General features: G+C 36.8%; 1 protein-coding gene across 12 annotated transcripts in view; it reads left to right on the top strand.

Moving 5' to 3' along the window:
- NAALADL2 (N-acetylated alpha-linked acidic dipeptidase like 2) overlaps positions 1 to 19,959 on the top strand; it is a 461,442-nt gene that overhangs the window by 370,813 nt on the left and 70,670 nt on the right. For all 12 annotated transcript variants that reach the window (XM_054074712.1, XM_054074707.1, XM_054074703.1 and 9 more), the window contains one exon: positions 5,636 to 5,782. In XM_054074712.1, the coding sequence (XP_053930687.1) occupies positions 5,636 to 5,782 (147 nt within the window). The remainder of the gene's footprint in view (positions 1 to 5,635; positions 5,783 to 19,959) is intronic.

Genomic DNA, 19,959 nt, shown 5'->3' with positions numbered 1-19,959 from the left:
TTGTGGCAAGGTTTTGGTAGCAGGGGGGAGAAGCTGCTGCAAGCTTCCCCTTCACCTGACAGAACCGATGCCAGCAGCTCCAAGCGAAGTGCATCAGGGATAGCAATAGCACCTCTAGGATAACATATTTCATAGGGGGAAAAAGTTTCTGCGCAACTAGTAACGGTAGCAGAAGTGAGAATATGCCAGAGAAGCCACTCTGCAGACCCCGAGGTCGGTGAAGACAAAGTGGGAGGAGGTGCTGCAGGTGCCTGAGCAGAGATTCCCTGCAGCCTAAAGCGCAGCCCGTGCTGAGGCGTGCTGCAGCCCACCGAGGTTAACCGTGGGGCAGATATCCACCTGCAGCCCGTGGAGAACCCACAGTGGAGCAAGTGGATGCCCCAAAGAGCCCGTGGAGCCCACAGTGTCCTGGCAGGACCTGTGGACCCATGGAGAGAGGAGCCCATGCTAGCAGGACTTGTGACCCTGTGGGAGACCCACACTTCTTCATGTTGCCCTTACAGGTCAATTAATAATGTTCAGATATTAGATATTTTCAATAAACCTTCATATACGTTAAAATGAAAATATGCATTAGCTGGAAGGAAAGAAACTAGGGATGCAACATCTTATTCCTTTTAAATTAATTATTTTATTCTAAATATAAAATTAAGTAGAGCCAGCAGGTTTTAGTCACTCTACCTCAGAAGATTTCTCGGTTTAGTTATAACCATATTCATCTTACTCTGAACACTTACAGGCTTGGTCTACAGAGCGATAATTTTTTCAGTGTTTATACTTTGTTGTAAATGTTGACTAAAATAAGCTAACAAGTAGAATAAGTGTCATCAGGTGAAGCTGTTCTGTTGTGTTTCAATGTCTCATACAGCATCAAGAAGTCAAAGATCATTGTGAAACTGGGCTGTACACGCTTATTGAACTTTACTGTCATGGCCAAAATAGATGTAAAAGACGTGCACAAGCAGTGAAATGAGAGCTTTTTACTGTATTGCTCTCTGTAGTAGAACATTATAGTCTGCTCATCCCTTTTTTAATATTTTTATTATCTGAAATATTGGAGTTAATCCAATGATTGCATTGTGTAAATAGACAAATACATAGCATTAATGGTGTGTAACTTTTAGACTGTTTAAACCTGCAACAACTACATGTATATAGCATATTAATTATTGTCAGCACATTTAGATTTTATTTTCTTTTTTCTCACACTGAGAAAGAATGAGTGGATATAGTTTAGAGTTATTTTTATGTATGTATTTGAATCATGACGATTTGATAAGGCTCAGAATTTGGGGAATGTTGTCCATTTAATTTCTGTTTAGCTGTCTGCTCTGTGAGGTTGGACGATACTGAAATATTAGGTACTTTGCTTGCTTTTAGTTGATTTGAAAAGTACTTTGAGGTTTATAGGAAAAAATGCTGCATTAAATCTCCCTAATAATTTTATAAACAGCTGGCTTGCTTTAATAGCAATAAATATGATCAATCAGCAAAGACAGAGAGCAAAAAGGATGTTAATAACCAAGCTAGATAATCAGATGGGAGAAAACAGAGGAGTATGCTTGCCATAGCATGAAAACAATTCCTAGAAACGCCATGATTTTTTTTTTCAGTAGATTTTGGTAGTCAGGGCAAGCAAACAGCTAACAATTATTTCTAGGAACTGTCAAACCTTCTATCTCCAATGATTTGTGAGTCTGAGTGTAGCAGGGTTTTGTAGATGAGAGAGTTATATACTTGTGAATCCTTTGCTATGCAGCTTCTCTAACTTTTCCTACCTGTTGATAATGACTTAGCATAGCACATTTGCAGTAGTAAGGATTTTAATCTGTTACTTTCTGCATTTTTACAGGGTCTGTGATTAATTTAAGAAATTCTGTAGCTCTTTTTTTGGGTGTAATAGTTTTACGTCATCTAGACGGTCTTATGCCTCTGCTTCTTAAATGCATTTGCCTTTCACCAAAAGGCCTGTATGAATGCTTCGCTCTACTTAGCGGTAGCATAAGGTCGGCTGTGAAGTACCACTTGATTATACTTTAGATGTGTCAGGTCTATTTTACATTAATCCAAATTAAATGTATTGAATGGGCCATATGGTACTGTTCGTTTTCTCAGATTTGTAGTATAAACCTGTAATGTGATGCTGAAAACCAAACTGAACTCCAGAGAAACAAAGTTATTCAATTACAATTAGCATGGGCGTGCTAATTGCACTGACATGAACCGCTCCTTGATTACTGTCTAACCACAGGGATTGCTTTCCTTCCAGTCCAAAGGGAGGGCTTGATTGACGCAGCGGAAACCAGCCTGAGCATCTGAGTGGTCTAAATAGTGCTATTATATATGTTCTACTGTAAGGCTAACCAGCTAAAGAAATATAGTTTGCCTGCTCTACAATAGGGTGTAAGTTCTTACAGAGCGCATTACTGATAATTTATTCTAGATGCATTTTTAAAGATATTTTTCTGCATAAGCTAACATTTAAAGGATTGTTAACTAGGGTCTAAGTGCAACTGCTGACGAAATGCATAGCATTTAAACTTTTTTTCCCAGACTGGGAACCCAGAAATTGTTTTTGCATCTATGAAAGGAAAGAGTCTGTGGATTATCAGAATTAAAATTAATCAACTTTGTCATGTTATAAAGAAGGGATTTTTGTAAACGACACTACTTTAGATTTAAACATACAAGAATAGAACGTGGTGCTTATTGAAACAAACTTGAGACAGAGCTTTAACATTTTTCTAGGAGAGTGTTTTACGTGATTCAAGAACTATATTTCCAGTTGATTAAATATATGGTGATCGTGGACTTTGAACTTAATTTCTCTGCGGGAAACAGGACTGTCTTCAGTGCGGAAAGATTAAACAGAGATGTAAAATGGTTCTAAGTAGGGATAAGGACAGAAGGAGATGAAAGCTGCGGCTACTAACAAAGCTAGTGTGTTGGTATCAGTTTTATAAGCAGGTATTTGTAGATATTGCTTCAGTTATGTGCCTAGCTTCTGGGTTTAGTGCTGTACATGCAGTTAGTATTAGACTTAATTGATGTTACTTTTACCTGCAAAACAATAATAATAAATATAAGCCTGTGCTGCCTCGACATTGACAAGCAAATCTGTATAAATAAAGGAACTCCATTCAGTCATATAAACAAAAAAAGTACAATCCCACTTGAGGTTTGTTATACTTTCTTCATACAGATTCTGATCCAGTAAGCATACAACTTTCCCCTTTGTCTTTGAATGGCTCACAACATCTCAGGTGGCATTAGACACCTGCATTTAGGCACGTAGACAGCCTAAAATGTCACAGCAATTAATTACTCCCATCCCATCTCCCATCATTCCCATGCCTGCCATGACTCTTCTACATGCTAATTCTATCTCATTTTTACATCTTACTCCAGGAAATTGTTCCTTACTTTCTTTTCTTGTAACTGTAAGACAGGGATGGAGGAAGGGGTTTGTTTTGCTGATTCCTTCAACTTCTTATTTTCTTGGATTTGTTATTGTATGTGAAATATGTGGCATGCTGTGTGGTGAGCTGCTGTTCCTGCATTGGCTAAGTTGATAGCTTGTCTCTTAGTTTAACAACTCCTTGATGGGAAAGCTTTATAACTGTAGGACATTATTATTCTGTATCCTAAAGTCCGTTAATTTTGGGAAACATTTCATTTGTTTAATGAATGCAAAACAAACTACATGAACTTTGCGGTCTTTGCCAAGGACTTGAAGAACGCTGATGGTGTAGAGTCCGTGTAACGATAAAAATAAATTGGAAGAGAACAGTGTATTGCACGTAAAGCATTCTACCATATTAGTGCAATGTTAAATATTTGTTGTTGAACTAGTCATTACGAGGGGCTTGTGTGTCAGAACAGTGAAAGCTGAACCAAGCAGTTAAACTCTGAAGATGCTAGCACTATTGACTTGAATATTGCTGTCATAAAAATTTAAATCCTTTACCTTGAAGCATGTTGATGGCTAAAATGGAGTATAGTAAAGTGTTTTCTGAGAGACAGAATGCTGGCTAAAAGTCAGGCTTGAGTTTCTGAAAAAGGAAAATGTCTTTTTTTTTTTTAAGTTTCTGGTGTGCTAGCAGAAATGGGGGTTGGTCTATATTCAGAAGTAACTTACTCTGACATCATTTTCTCCTCTTAGAAGCAATACAGAAAGGGAAACATCAAAATACTCTGTTGATTAGTTGTTGCCCTGCAGTATCTATAACCTTGTTTCCTTTTTTTTGTGAAATCCAATCTGTTTAGTAGGTGATGGTAATGATCCAGCTTTCTAGTGTCCTTGATGGGTCCTGGAGGGTGGGTGAGATGGCACTAATGAAAAATGCCTTGGAACTTCATTTGGACAGTATACTAGTTGACTTCTCACAGATTAAAGATTTTTGACAATTTTTTGCTCCATGGGATATTATTCTTTGGATGAAATCTTGTTTTCATTTTTTATCTATACCTTATTTATACTGGCAACATGGAATTGCATTCTTCGTAGCACTGAAGTGAAAATGTGAAGCAATGCTTATGCTAATTTAAATATGGAAAACCACAAAGATTTGTCTCTTTCTAACTCTTAAAAAAAATTTCCTTCTAACCGCAGGAACTTTAGTATATAGAGTCTGGTATATGTTTGTATTAAAGGAGAACTAATCTTACACTATTCTTGCAGGAAGCTCGTAATTCAGTAGGTAGGCCTGAGGAAGTTATATTATGCTGTATAAACTGTTAGCTGAAGTTAAAAAATATTTAGTGCTTCAACTTCTTAACATTCTTAAAAAGAAACCTAAGCAGCTTATTTGCTGTGATAGATGTTGAAAGCCTTTGTACCTACTGTTTATTAAGTGTTTAATTACCTGAGGTATTTGAAAGCTACACTAATATATGGCACTCAGTCTCGGGCTTGTTTTCCAGTTTTCATCTTATGTTTGTTACAGTTATGTTGCTAATTTTTCACCATTAAATACTTACGTGAAAGAAATAAAAACATGTCTTGACTAGAACTGTTATGAGCAATTTGCCTAGAAAATGTGTATGTAGCCTATAATTTATCCTTTTAATTCTATTTTTCTCTTTACCTCTACTCTGCAATTGCACCAAACTCTTTCATTGCCAGCGTTTCATACACTATAGGTATCTTGAATACAATTATCTGATTCAGCTTTTTGCTGCTAGAGAGCATGCTATTAACTAAATAAAGAATTGATTCAGTTGTAGCCATTAAAGATCTCAGAACGTGTTTCCAAAAGGCACCATGATCTCTAATCTCCTGCCCAATGTGGGACATTCCATATGGCTACCAAAGGCCTCTTCTCTTGCATCTCCTACCATTTCAATTAGATATGAATCTCATTGTCCTTTGAAAGACTGAAGATTGCAGCATGTTTTTCATTCTCTGTTATTTCTGATCCCTAAGACTGCAGTATATATCAGTAGAGGGTGAAAGGTTTGTACAGTCACTCACTACTAAGTATGAATCAGTTAATACCCGTTTGCACCAGTGTAAGTTCCAGCCTGTTTTTGAAATGCTTCAACCCAAATAATGCTGTGTGAGATACTGATATGGGTTGTTAAGAGTCTGGTTGCAAATAAGTAAGTAGGATTTTGATTTATGTTTGTTTTTCAGAGCCAGAGCTTCAACTGTGTGGAAAAGACTAACTGTCCAAGATCTAACGTGAGTTCCGTGCAGATACAGGGAGATTCAGATTATTTCATCAACCATCTTGGAGTACCTGCCACGCAGTTTTCTTATGAGGACATCAGAACATCAGAGGTAGATACAAATAAAAAGGACAAACTGAAAATAGTAGAAAGATAGAATTAGATTTTTCTCTGTTTATATCCTTATGTGACAGTTGTGTTGTAGTGGAAAGTTATCCCCTGCAAGTGCATTTTTTTTTTAGATCTTAAGAGGATTACAACAAAGCTTTAAAGTGACTGATTTTATAGGGGCATGGCATTCAAACAAACAGATAAATGCTTAGAGCAAATTAAAGGAAAAAGTGGAGAACATGATGTTCAAACTATTTGTATTTCTGACAGTATTATAGGTTACATATTATCTAACCCAACTTTTCACAGTACTTTCAATGCAGAGGAAAAAAGATGTGCATTTTCTTCTCATGAAGCAGAATGAGATGGCCTTCAAATGAATTTTATATCCATTTTCATACTGTGGTCAAAATCTGACTCTCTAGTGTATGTGTTGGTTGCAAAGATCTGTATGCTTGATTGAAGTCTTCAAAATGTCCATGTTCTTTTTCAGTCCATTGTCATCTGCACGGTAAGTGGAAAGAAGAGGTGTGTTACACTGTTTAGAGACCACATTGGAATTGGACACAGATAAACTGTTACAGGAACTGTCCTTCCGCAGCCTGGAATACTGTAGGTTGTAATTGCACTTGGACAGCTCAAACTTGCCCTCAGTTGGTCGGCTGAGGATCAGGAAGGCTGGAATTAGTTATTTCAAGATACAGTGGTCATGAGGAAAGGTGTGTGTTTTCTTGTAATTGTGACAGTGCATTGACTTTGGTTTCTACTCATTTCTGACACTGCACTCGTTTACCTATGTTCACGTCTTTCTGAGTGCAAGAACAAAGCTAAAGCTGAGTTGAACCGCAGTGTTTCGTGGCACTGCATGCTAATACAATTCTATTCAACAAATGCAAAGCAGAACAGAAATATGCCAAATATCAAAGCACTTTTGTGATGTCGTTGTTTAAATTGAAATAGATTAAGTCAAGAATTTATGTAAATAAGGAGACTTCTGTTTCTAAACATCACTGCACCTATTAGGCAAAGTATTATATTTCAGATTAAGCACAAGAAAAAAAAGCTGTAAGGAAAATGTGAAGGCAGAAGACCTGAGAGTGCAATGTTTGTGACAAGCTTGTGATCCGGTGTAAATTTCTGTTGTCACTTAGAAGCTATTCCACGTAGTTTTCATTCCAAATCTGTGTGTACAGAATCTGTAGAGCATGAGAAAGAATCTGCAAACTTCAGCATATCAAAATAATAAGTATTTGCCAGCAGCATTTACATTATGAACGCTGAAGGTTCCCCTGGCTATTGTCTGTTTCAATCCTACCAAAGTTATTCTTTGTGTTCAGTTAACTTTGCAAATGTGCACTTTTGTCTCTCAAAATGACTCAGCAATGTAATTAAAATCATTAAAGAAAATATTTCCATATTTGTTTTGATATAACACAGAAAAAATGGTGGGTTTTTTGTTGAAAACACAGCTTCTGTCCTTCTTGCAGAATCATTTCCTAGAGTTAATCTTGAGATAACTGTAATCTGCAGTCTTGAAGTTGATGTACTACACCTCTCAGGCTGTGGGTGATCTTGACTCCATGAGATCTATTTTGTCTGAGAAATAAAACTGCTTAGTAAAACGTGTAAATTTCTGTTGGCAAGAGGATGGATTTTTTTTCCTAAAAGTGAAGTTACATATAATGATTAAATTTGCCTTCTTTGCTATGTTTTTGTTATCTATTGTACTGATTATTAACAGTCCTTCAAACACATGCTCATTGTCTCGCCTAGCTTGCTATATTCTACCAGACAAGCAATCTGGGTTTTGTTTATTGTTTATTGCAATTGTTCTTTGGGAATTCTGTTTATTGTACCAAACAGGGCTGGTACTATTATAATGCAGACAGAAATTATTCCGAATTTATAGCTGTATTAATAAACAGCATAGGAATTTCTCTTGTGCTGGTTAGTTACTGAAAATAACCTGTTGAGTTGCAGGGAAGGACTTTTGTTTCTAATCCATTCAGCTTTTTGAACTATGCCTTAGCTTTGTCAGCTTCATTGCAAAACAAGATTTGGATTTCGGAAAACAGATTTCATTTTTCCAGATTGGTTTCCTCTGCTGTCTCTTTCACTGCTATAACCTACTCAGGAAATACTTTTCTTTGGGAATATATGTTAGTTGTTTATGTAATCCATCTGTCAGACAGCGTGCGGCGTCACATAAAACTGATGCTATTGCACACTCAAAAAAATGGTTTCAGAGTAAGAAAGCCAAAGATCAGTGCCTTGTAGTCTGCTCACAGTGCAACAGTTATATAGGTCAGCTTTAGAAATGTGTTTCTTACACAGTAAGTGTAACATCAGTCCTCAAAGATAAGTTTGTAAAAGCTTTTCGTTGGCAGAAATCTGAAGAGGAAATAAGAGGAAATAAAAGATGTAATAGGAAACATTCAGACCAGAAGAGTAAATAAAACTATCTTGTTTAAAATTACCTACAACGGTGAGCCACAGCCTCAGGAAGGTTAAATCTGCGTGGCGAGTGCCTGTGGTCAGATCTGAGCTAGCAAAGTGCATTCTATGGGTTCAGCCACCAGCAGAAAAAATGCACCAAGTGAAATGCAGCTCATTTATTTACTAGTAGAAAATATGCAGCATTTTAGTGTGCCGGTAAGAATTAAATTTGTAAGAATTTCTCAAGTGGAAAAGCCCCATATTATTAACCCAATTTCCAAGGATTCTCTTGCAGTTGCTGAAGAAAGCCTTCCTTTCCTCCCAGCCTCTGATACACTGGCTTTACCACCACATGAGGGTCGCATTATGATTTCTAATATGTTAGGAGACCAGCTGCTTAGCTTTTCCTAATGCTACAGATTCTCTTATTTTGAGGAGTCATGCTATTCAAACTAATGATTAATTTGCATCCAAGTCACTATGCAGAGACTCCGAAGAGAGAAGTAATGTTGATTTTGAATCTGAGTTTCTCTGCTAGTGAAAGTCCATGATTGCAAGTGTATTGGTCCTCACCTGAATGGCAAATAGTATTACAAACATCTTCACTTAGCTTTACATCAACAGGAAAGAGCAGCACAAAGTAAAAGAGACCTTAGATCACAGATTTGTCTTTGTTGTTCTCTGTACTGCAAAAAGAGCTAGATATCAGTGGAACTACTCAAGCATATGGTCATTGGTACATCAGGAATCACAAATTGGAGCAAGTGAGTAGATTCTGGGCTTTTTTTTTCGTGTGGACAATTTCTCTGCCCTTGAAAATATTAGTCATGTTTGTATGACAGTCTGTTTTCAAACCAATTTGTGGTATAACAGGTATAAAACATAAATATCCTCCGGAATGGTAGAAAATATATTCATATAATGGACAAAAATATTAATTGGATATGTTGGTGTGCATCAGGTTTCTGATTAGTGTCTTAGATGTAAATTCTTCACCTGTGGTGTTTTTATTTTGTAAACAACATTACTGAAGCTCAGCTCTTGGATTCCTGATTCTAAATTAGAACTATCTTTGAGAACGCTGGATATGGTGGTGCATGAATTCAATTTCTGTTTTAATTCTGCATTGTTCTTCTTTCTGAATGGATGTACACTGATAGTGTGCCTGTGTAATAGAAAATACTGCTCTATAACTTAATAGCTTATTCTGTTTCTCTTTCTGTTTCTCTTCCCTTATGCATCTTTTTATATCCTTCTGTATTGCTTTTTGGTATCTTTTTAAATTTACACATTAATGAAATTCTGGTATTAAATGTTTTATTTCAGTTGCATGACTGACTTATATGTTCTTCTATATGAAGTAACATTCACCAACTCAACAGACTCAACTCTGCTCTTGTGAATGATCTCTACAAAATACAAAAAGGAGTTAAAAATTATTGAAACTTAACCTTTATAGCAACGAAAGGCTCACTAGTCATATGTGACCATGTTAACAGAAAGTAGTTTTAGTCACAGTGAATGCTTGTCAACTGGTGATTGTTTTATTTAAATGTGTGCAAGTTTCAACTTCTAGTACAATTTTGGAATTTCATCTACGAACTATTTGAAAAGCTCTGTGGAATAAAAAAATAATCATGGTGAGCTAATGCTGGAGTTTGTAGCTTTATTCTGCTGTATAGATTACCTTTGCTACAGAGGCAGAGCAAAATAAGACTCCTGGGGGAATCTCAGGGGAGTTTTGCCCATAACATTTTAGCTGCAATAGAAGCATCACCTGTTATGGCAAAGATGTAATTTAAAGTGTAAGCTGTTTACACAGCTGTTGGTTATAGAGACAGAGATTACTGAGAAGAGCTAAATGTGCTAGGTTATATTTTGATAAGCGCTGCTTCTGCATGCTTCTGGTACCAGTTGTTTGAGGCTGGTGTGCTCAAATAGGGTATTGTTTGCGGAGAAGGAGAGGCAGATACGACAGGATCACCGAAACTCTGAGGGAGGCTTAAGGGCTATTTCTAAGCTTATTTCTTTAGTCACCTCATCAGACATGGAAAGGAGAAGACAGATTCTGCAGTGCCAGGAGTATGTGTGTCAGTACTGGGGGTGTATGGAAAGGGGACACATGAGCCTTCCGTAGTGTTGTAGCTGCTGAGTGAGCTCACTCTTTCAAAGAAGCTTTTGCTGATTTACTTAAAATAGATTAATGATAGTTTTGTGTCTTAAAGCGTACCACATAAAATATAACACAGTTTTTGCAGCAGAGTATCAAGGGTGTCTTCAGTCTTCTCCAGAAAGTTGTTTGGTTTAAATCTTACCTTTCATTTTTACACTACATATAATTTTCCCTCCGCTTGGTGGAGAAACGTAAAAGGAACTGTAGTTTCCTTTACTGGATTCAGTATTTTAATCTGATGGCCACACGCTTTCCTACGGGACAGCGGAAAGTAGTTATTAAAAGACCTGTGTTTGGAAGTGTAGTAGTGGACTTCTTCACTAAAGAGAAAATAACCACTCCTGTAGTTGCAAGTTAATTCATTTTGATTATGTCTTTCTTAGCACAGTTTATAGCACGGTTGCTGCAGTACTGGAGTGTAAGTAAATCACAGAGACTGAGACAGGTAGCTTTGCTCTGGCTGCCTGATGCTTGGGTACAAGAGGATATCTAATCTCGGTTTGCCATAGTTTCAGTTAGAGATTTGATTGTTGCCCGAGTATTGTAAATCAAACAACATTAAAATGCATTTTGAAGCTGTTCAGCAAATTTAAGCTGGTATAGGAGTATTTTGAGCTTTTTTTTCAAGGTGGAACTGTTACCATGCATTTCTATGTCACTGCACTCAACAAATTCATGAGGAGTCCAATTCTTTCTACTATAGCTAGATGATTTCCTATATTATCTGCATGTTACTCATCCTTCTCAGTGCATCCTATTACATAATGATTCTTATCTGATAACACAGGATCTTAAATCCATTCTGTGATAATGTGGTAGGTTACATCAATGATCATTTTATTTTGAGAAAAATCAAGTTATTGCACATTATTTTTAAAAAACCCAACTACTCTCTTTTTTTTTTATTTATTGATGAACACATATTTAGCGTGAAATATTTGATGGTAACTGTCCAAGTTTGGGTATGCAGGGCCTACAGAACATTTACTTTTACATCTAGACAATAAAAGTTGTTTTCCGTATCTTCACTCAAACTTAAGTACAGGCAAGAAGTATAAAAATTACCTATCACATTATTCACAGGCTAGATCAAGATAGTGTAATACCATGGACCACTAAGCTAATTTAGAAGAAAAATGAAAAGAGGTTTCTTTATAGAAGGCATTTGTATGTAATAAATGTAGAAGAGTTTAGAATTTTGACAGTTTGAGATTGTATCCTCTTTAGACAGAATGCATAATGATTTTTATTTCTGTTGAAATATGCATAACTCTTTGAAGGTAACTTTCAAGTTTCATTAGAGCCCCTAAAAGTGATTTTCACCCACACTGGTGTAAAACAGAGGCAACTAAATCTTATCTCCTAAATGAATGAGCCTTCTCAGTTGTTTTTACTATCTGCCTCCTCTGCCTCCCTTCCCCTCTGTCCTACCCTCTTTTATTCCTGTATTAACATTCTTTGAGGGAACTTACTGCAGGTTCTGCATTTCACTATTTACATGCTTAGGCTGACATATCATGTGCTTCTTTCAAAAGAAATCAAAAGCTTTCCAAGTGTTCTTTGTTATGAGAAGGAAACAGAGGAGCTGTCCTTGATGGAGAGAACTTAGGGTCTAGTTTACTGAAAAATAATTCCCATGTTGCAAAATGCTTTTCTCTCTTTCATGTGCTTGTGCTGGTTTAGAGGGAGAGCTTAGGCGGTACAGAGTGCTCTTCAGTGTAACTGGCTTGTGGCTTTTTAAAAGTGAATGGAAAATTGATGTTTATACCAATTTTTTTCTGGGTGAGTACAGTACTGAATGTAAGCTGTGGGGTTCTGTTGTCAGTGATGAGAACCATTTTAATCCAGCATTACTGGGACCTCCAGCTGCTGTTTAATGTCCTGGGGGGGGGGGGTTGTGCCAAAGGTAAGCTTTTGAATTGAACATACAAATTCATAAAATCAGTGTGGTATGGGGGAAGTTTCGGGTGTTGGCTGTGTGTAAATGCTCAGGACTCTATCCAGTCAGCCAGACTGACCATGCTGGGACCTTACCATGGACGTCTTCATCCCACACATGACTGGGAGATTCTGTTTCCTATCATTATTGATTCACTGATGTACCGAGTTGATTCCAGTTATGACCTTGGCATGATGTTTATGTTCTTTAATTTTAGTTCAGTACAAGTGTCTAAATAATTAACCTCTGTGAGGAGTTTAATTTAATGTAAGTGGAATTTATAGGAAGGATTTGGAGGGATTTTTTATTTTCAAATTTGCAGCTGCCTTATCAATTATTGCAGCGTACGTAATTCACTAGCATAGTTGCTGGCCACTGGCAGGGATAGCTACATCCATTACCATTATTGCCCCTAACATGCTGTTTCTTAGATTTCACAAAACAAGCAATGAAAATAAAGTTAATTTTTGCCTACCAGTGAGCTATTACCATTTCTCAAACTGCCAGAATGTATTAAAGCTACTGTGTTTTTTGAAAGAACAGCTATCTATAGCTCTGCTACAGAATGGACTGTGTATTTCCACAAAACTGAAACCAGTAAACAATTTGCAGACTCCAGAAGGACAGATAATCGCCAGTGACAGACACAACCTCTGTCTTTTAGCTACAATGTCTGAGCTGCAACTTAATTAGGAGTATAACATTGCTAAGTAACATGTATTGTAATGTGAAGTGGCTTCATGTATTGTGAACAAACTGGTAACTGTTGTACCATGTACCTTCTCTCTTAGCAAAGTTCTTGTCAAGCAATATTTATATAGATAATACACACACACTTTATACTTATATGTTTTTATATATACTCTCAAAGTAGCATTATAGAAGGCAGCAAAGTCTGTGGTAGTTTTGTCACCAAATTCTGGCTAAAACGAGAAATTTAATTCCATGAACGTGACCCTGTACCTATGTGTGTATACCTAAACCAAACACAAGTTGTCTAATACATGATATCTTTTATTGACAGCCAATCACTAAGATAGTTCAGTCGTCAAATAGTCACAGTGCTTAAAATCAATCAGTTTTTATGTTCTGAAGTTTCAGATCTCTGTAGTCCTAATGCAGCTATCTCAACGTTTTGCATCACATCATTAATGTCACTGTTATTTCATATGCAGATGATTTTTTCCTTTACTTTCACTATGTCCTCTGGTCCCTTTCCAGACAGAAAGAGTTAGTTACTATTTTGATCAGGCTATTATGGTAAATTTTGTGCTGTTTGTCTTATATTATTTTTATATGTCCTCTAGCAATAAGTATTTTTATCAAGAATTTCACTTAGAAGCCATTTTCTTTGAAAGATTGGAGTAGACCATACACAAAGATGTGGTGTATTTACATCAGCTGCTCATAACAGAACTTCCAGGCCTGTGGCACGTATGTGAATGTCCTTAGAAGAGAATTAGCACAAGTTGTTGGACACTGATGTTCCAGCGCGATTCCTACCCTAAAGAGAAGCCATATTCCCACTTTAGTATCTAGAGTAATAGAGAGTGTGCTGCTGTGATGGTCTGCAATATGTGTGAAAGATTCAAGGTACCAGTGTGCTTAGAATACCAGAGAATAACAAAAATTCTTCACAGGGGAGCAAACGTGTGTCAGCCTTAGAATGGCAGGTTGCTTGGGACCCAGGATTATTTCCTTTTTCTAAACGTGCTCTGGAGAGTTCAGTGCTGTTGCATTTGCTACTGGGAGATTTTATGAGCTTTGTAGCAGAACTTCATGGTCCAAAAGATATTACAATGGGAGTTGGATGTTTCAAGGTGAAGAAATAGGTTTCATTTTCATTCATGAACAAGTGATGAACTGTCAGCATGTAACAAAATACAGTTCGAACAGTCCTCAGTAGATTGTCTTGGGACTACTTGTGAAGGTAGATCCAAACCGCAGCTGCTTGTGCATTTTGACTTTCTCGGTTATGAGGTATACTGTCTTTATATACATATATATGCACACTTTTGTTTATTTGTACTATATTTCTTGTCACCAACATGTTTTCTCTTTTCCATCAGTCTTCAGCATAAATCAGTGCTTTTTAATTTCCCAGTACATTCAGGGTTACTCAATGTAATAGTCGCCAGTAATACATTAATACATTAGTCCATCTGTTCACTTGGATGCTAAATTAGTTGAATTTGGTAGTGGTAGCATGCTGAAACTGTTGAGGTTAATGACTCAGTGTTTTACAAGACAGAATACATTTGATGTTCAGTTGATTGCTTGAGTTGTTTTATTGAATAATATGAATATTTAACTACTTAATTTCATGGGAAAACGTCTTTGTTATTCCACTAATGTTAGCGAAACTGATGACGAGCTCATCAGTTGGAAACATTACTTTTGTCCAAAAGAATCTGTTCAGTCTCACAAATCCTAGTGCTTTGATGCCCCAAACGTTCCACAAGGTCAATGAAATATGGGCAAACGTGAGAAATTTGCTTTGATATCAGTTATTGCTTCTGTTTGATAGCCTACTGAAGAATCTAGTTTCTGAAGACATGTATTATCTAAGGATAGAAGTCATTGAATTACCTGTCCTCCCTGGAGAACTAAATGGCATATTGCATTCAAGGTTACATTTTACTACTGTTGTTCTGAGTGGCTAAATTCAAATGGACCTTTAAAGTTCCCTTCCAACCCAAACTGTTCTATGATTTGCTAGAAAGACAAAATTCAGCCTACTAGTGAGATGGAGAGGCATGCGCTCCCTTTTGCAGGAGTATTATTTGGAGCTTTATGGGCTTTGATTAGTAAGAAATCCTGTATGCCATACATGAATGCCTGCTGTTATTCCATTGATTCCATTTAACTCACACATTAGAGAACGGCACCTTGGCTCTACCATGATTTTTGCTAGATAATCCACTTTTTCAGTAAATCTGTTTAAAAATCTGCTTCAGTCTGCAGTGCCCTCCCAAACTAAAAGTATTCCAGACAGGTGATGATAAAACATATTTTAGTCTACAAGACATCTTTTTCCATTACTCTAATTCTGATTGTTTTTCAACTCTGGTTTAGTCTTTTACACCCTGCCAGCAAGAAAAAAAATGGAAGAATGAAGAAGAGATGGTCTTTTAGCCTAGCTTAGGTGAAACAGTTATTTTGCAAAGGAATGTGATTACATATTTCCTGCTAAGACACTATATGCCAATTATTTCACTTAGGGTAACATGGAAGAAGAAATTAGAGTCTACAATGCAGATTTCAGAGATATTCTTGTTCTGCTGACTAATCTCTCTTTATCTTTTCTTCTGATGGGGTTTTATCCTTCATGCTGTGACAAATTTTTGGCAGTGGTTTTGAATGCAGAAGCAGACAAGTCCTCATGCAATTGTAAGCCTCTGGATTTCCGGGTAATAGTTTTGGGCACTAGCATAACTTTATAGAGTATACTCTGCAGGTGAAATCAACCTCCCAGGGAAACTTGTTTCCCAGGTTCATTCTGAAGGTAAGCACTGACTACTTGCTTTGTGTTTTAGTGACCAGATATTGCATTTTTCTGTTCTACTCTTCATGCTGTTGCATTACAAAAAGGCAGAAAGAGGGAAGCATTAATAGCTTATAGACGAGTAACATTATATTCTTAGTCCTGATGCAACAGCTATTCTCTGCTAGCATTAGTCTTTGGGTTATGTGAAGGAAACAAACAGCTTTCTCTTGGCTTTCATTCTTTTGTGTATTTGCTTTGCAGACTTTAGCAGTGTTAAATTAACACGTTTATACTCTTCAGCCTACCTGTACGTATTTCAGAACGATTTTTGCTCTTTGCTGCCTACTCTCTGTTGTACCTTCCTAAGAGTCTTTTACTTCTATTCAGTACAAAATTAGTGGCAGAAATACTGTGAAGTGCTGGAGGGCAAAGCTGATGCAAACACGGACAATACAGACAAGTATTAGCAAGGGTGAAGTCAAGCTGATTAAAGAACTTCAGTCTAAAAGACTGTTTTTCTGGACTGAGCATTATTGCTGAATGGAGAAACCTCTACTGTATGTTACTTCCATAAAAACAAACCAACCAACCAGAACATTCTGGAGGGATTCGTGTATTATTCACCGGGCTAAGGACAGAGAGATGTTTTCTTATGAGGACTGCGTAATATATAGCAGGCAAAAAACAATCTATTCAGATAATTCCTTAACATGCTTTCATTCCATATTAGTTACATAGTCTGAGTTTTCTAACTGCTAATTCAACAGTTTCTGAAGTTATTCTCAAGAAAACAGGACTCTTGTGGATGCAGCGTTGTGCTGGCCTAGTAAAGAAAATTTTTGGTTTTAATGTACCATAGAACTATTTGAGTTCTAACACAGCATGTGGTAAAAATAGATTTTTTTTTTTCTTTTAATGACAGCAAAACAGATCTCTAAAGTATGTCTTGGTATTTTTCTGTTTTACATTGAATCATCAGAAGTGCTGTGGGATTTTATTCATGATTTAAAATGCATTGGTTGAAAGTTGGCATGTAAATTGAAGGTATACTATAAGATGGTACACAAGGGACGGTAAATTCAGTACCCTTAGACGGTGAAGCATTCTGTTCACTTAATTAGCTGAGGAAGGATAAGTTAAAAAATCAGTCTAGCAAATCAGAAGTGAATTTTAGTGCAAGTATCCATTATAAATAAGCAAGAGTGAGACAGGTTTGGGGTTTTAATTTTTTTTTTTTTCCCTCATTTTTGATCACCATTTAATCAATTCATAAATCAATTAATTACTGTCTTGAGACCTAAGGGCAGCAGGAAATTGGATTCAAATTAAAAAGAAAAGGAAGCAATTTGTTTTAAGATTGAAAGTTGAATGTTCAATCAAAGTTTAATCAGAAGTGACCCATTATTTGAAAAGTGGAACATCAATGTCTTTCTAATTTCACAGAATGGTTCATTAATTGAGTACCAAAAACTCAGGTTAACTGATCATTTCAAAAGGAAGATGAGACAAAGCAGGGTTTTGGAAGCCACTTCCAAATACATATTATGCTTGTTCGTTTCTCTTCTGAACAGCTCATAGAGAAACCAAATCATTACACTGGGAATTCAAGGATTATGGACGTGGTCCTAGATTGTACAGATGGTATGATAAAAACATAGCTTCATATCAGAGGAGCAAATGTTCTCGATCCATTTGGACAGCTGTGTATCTAAAGAACAATTTACAAAAGACAGTAAACAAAATTTTGAAAGACATGACTGCAAGTTGGGCTTCCTGAATTTTAGGATATCTGTCAGTGGTCTGATGTTAAAGAGGTTTCTCCATAAATTGATATCACCTTGAGAGCATTCAACTGCACATTGTACAAAGTGGGGGTTATACCAGTCCCTGACCAGAAGTGAAGGCCGGTGAATTTTGTTTAGGAGGTGAATGTGGGAGAGTATGAAGGCAGCAACTGTAGCTGTAACGCCTACTGTAGGAGAAAAACATAAAGGAGTGATGTAGTTGGTTTTAGGGCTCTTTGAATTAGCCTGGCTTTCTCCAATGAGCGTAGTGCTTGAAGAACACAAAAAGGCAAGAGAAACAAAAAACGTTTACCTTTCTAGTAGTTCTTTATGGCATTGTCTTTTATTAAAAAAAAAAAAAAAAGTAAAAGCTATTTTAAACATTTTTCTTCGTAAGTGCAGAGCAAGATACTTCAGATGTCAGCAACTTATTGCAGGTGGTGATCTTGGATTAGCTGTTGGCGAGTGTTACCTGTCCATGCACACACAGGGAATAATAAATATGTAATCTATAAATATATACAAATGTATGACATTTTAGTATTTTTTTATTTATTACATGCGAATTACATTCCATTAGAAAAGCTTTGTTTTCCAAGCAGAAAGGTCAATCATGCAAAAATACTCTACCCTGCTTGATTCTGAATGACTCCTTCTTAAAATCTTAGGGAACAGGGTCTATGATAAGCATGCGCCACTTGGTGACAAAATGGTCAATTTACTGACGGTTGCTTACTGATATATTCCTCTAAAAGGCAGCAGTTGAGGCAGTAACAAAGGGTACCTGCTTATATTGCCAAGCTGCTGTAGTCTCGACTACTTTGGAAGTATTTGGAAGGAGAGTTGATTTCTCAGCAGCTTTCAGAGGAGGATCATAGTTATCTGGTAAAGTTTCCAGATGTGGCAAACAAAAGAGAGCGCAACTGGGCTGGCATGACAATAGGACAGTAATAAAAACAAAAGAGACCTTCAAACCTTTAATGCAGAAGAGACTGATGAGAAGAGCAGGGAGCACATTTATAGTCTGACCACAAGACTGGTAGAAAAAAACCCTCCCAGGGATCCTAGCAGGGGCTGTGCTGAGTTTGTTTTAGAATGGAAAGTGACTGAAGGATTGCTGAGCTTAGGAAGAACTCCTTATGCAAAGAACCAGTAGGCAAAATGTTATTTACAAAGTGTTCGGGGTTTTTTTTTGTGTTTTGTTTTGTTGTACATATGCGCTTTAATAAGAGCTGTTGTCCTGAATTCAGTTCTCATAAAACTGAGGTTTAAAGAAAAATTAAGTTTGTCTTTTCACATGGTTGCCTCCAGGAGGATACCAGAAGTGATCCACATCACAGCTCTTGCTGACTTGGGGTTCCATCACACCCCTCACTTGTGTGATTCTTATGATGTTGTATTTCCTTATGTTTAGGCTGTGTAAGAGGAGCAAGATCTTCTGCTCCATGAAGGCATCTAAATAAAAAGAATGTGTATGAGTATATACTTGCAGCGTTTGTATCTCTCACCACTGAATGTGAATGTAGGATGACTAGAGTCCTAACCTGTGTTCTGCTGGTGTGTGTCTAGAGTAGGGTGAGACAAAAGCCAGTAAAACAGTGTTTCCATGTTTTCAGGAGTCTGATCCATCAAGTTTTAAATTCCAGGAAGAGAATGTTTGTCTAGATGGAGCGATGTTCTGATCTTATGTAGTAAATCTAATTCAGTAATCATTCTCTTCACTGACTCTCGGTAAAGTACTCAAGAATGAATATAAGTAATTCTTTTTAAGTTATTGACTGCAATTATGTGAATGATGATGAACAGCATTAGCACCACCGTAGCAGAATGACCATGTTCATCAACCTCCCCTCAGTCAAATGACGTGACTCTGTAAATTAGTGTGCGAACTTGGAACAAAGATGTATAGGTGTTATGAATTAACCTTGAAGTATGTATTTTATCTTTATAATAAATGACTTTGTGCAGCTTCTCCCAGAGATTAAAAAAAATAGATTTCTGAAGGAAAAAATGACTTCATTTATTATTATGATACTTCTGAGACAAATTATGCAACACACAGATACATCACTGAACACAAAAAATTTGTATCAGCCAGTGCTATTTTTTGTTTTGTTTTGTTTTAAGACAGTGGCGGGAGCTTAGTACCAGAAACAGTCCTCTAGAAATGTATGGAAATACTGATAGACTATTGATTGTGGAGACATTAATATGTCTTTTAATTAGAAAAAATTAGCAAGCAAACCTAATGACAATATAACTTACTTTTTTTGAGACTTTTTCTTCACTGAGTTTTCTTGAAGAAGTCTGTGAAACATGAGCTGTGAATGTACTAGCTCAGGAGGTGGATTGAGCATCT

This window comes from Cuculus canorus, chromosome 9 (genome assembly GCF_017976375.1).
Source record: "Cuculus canorus isolate bCucCan1 chromosome 9, bCucCan1.pri, whole genome shotgun sequence".
Taxonomy (NCBI): Eukaryota; Metazoa; Chordata; class Aves; order Cuculiformes; family Cuculidae; genus Cuculus; species Cuculus canorus.
Note: the sequence above shows the minus strand (reverse complement) of the source record. Positions and strands in the feature narration are given on the sequence as shown.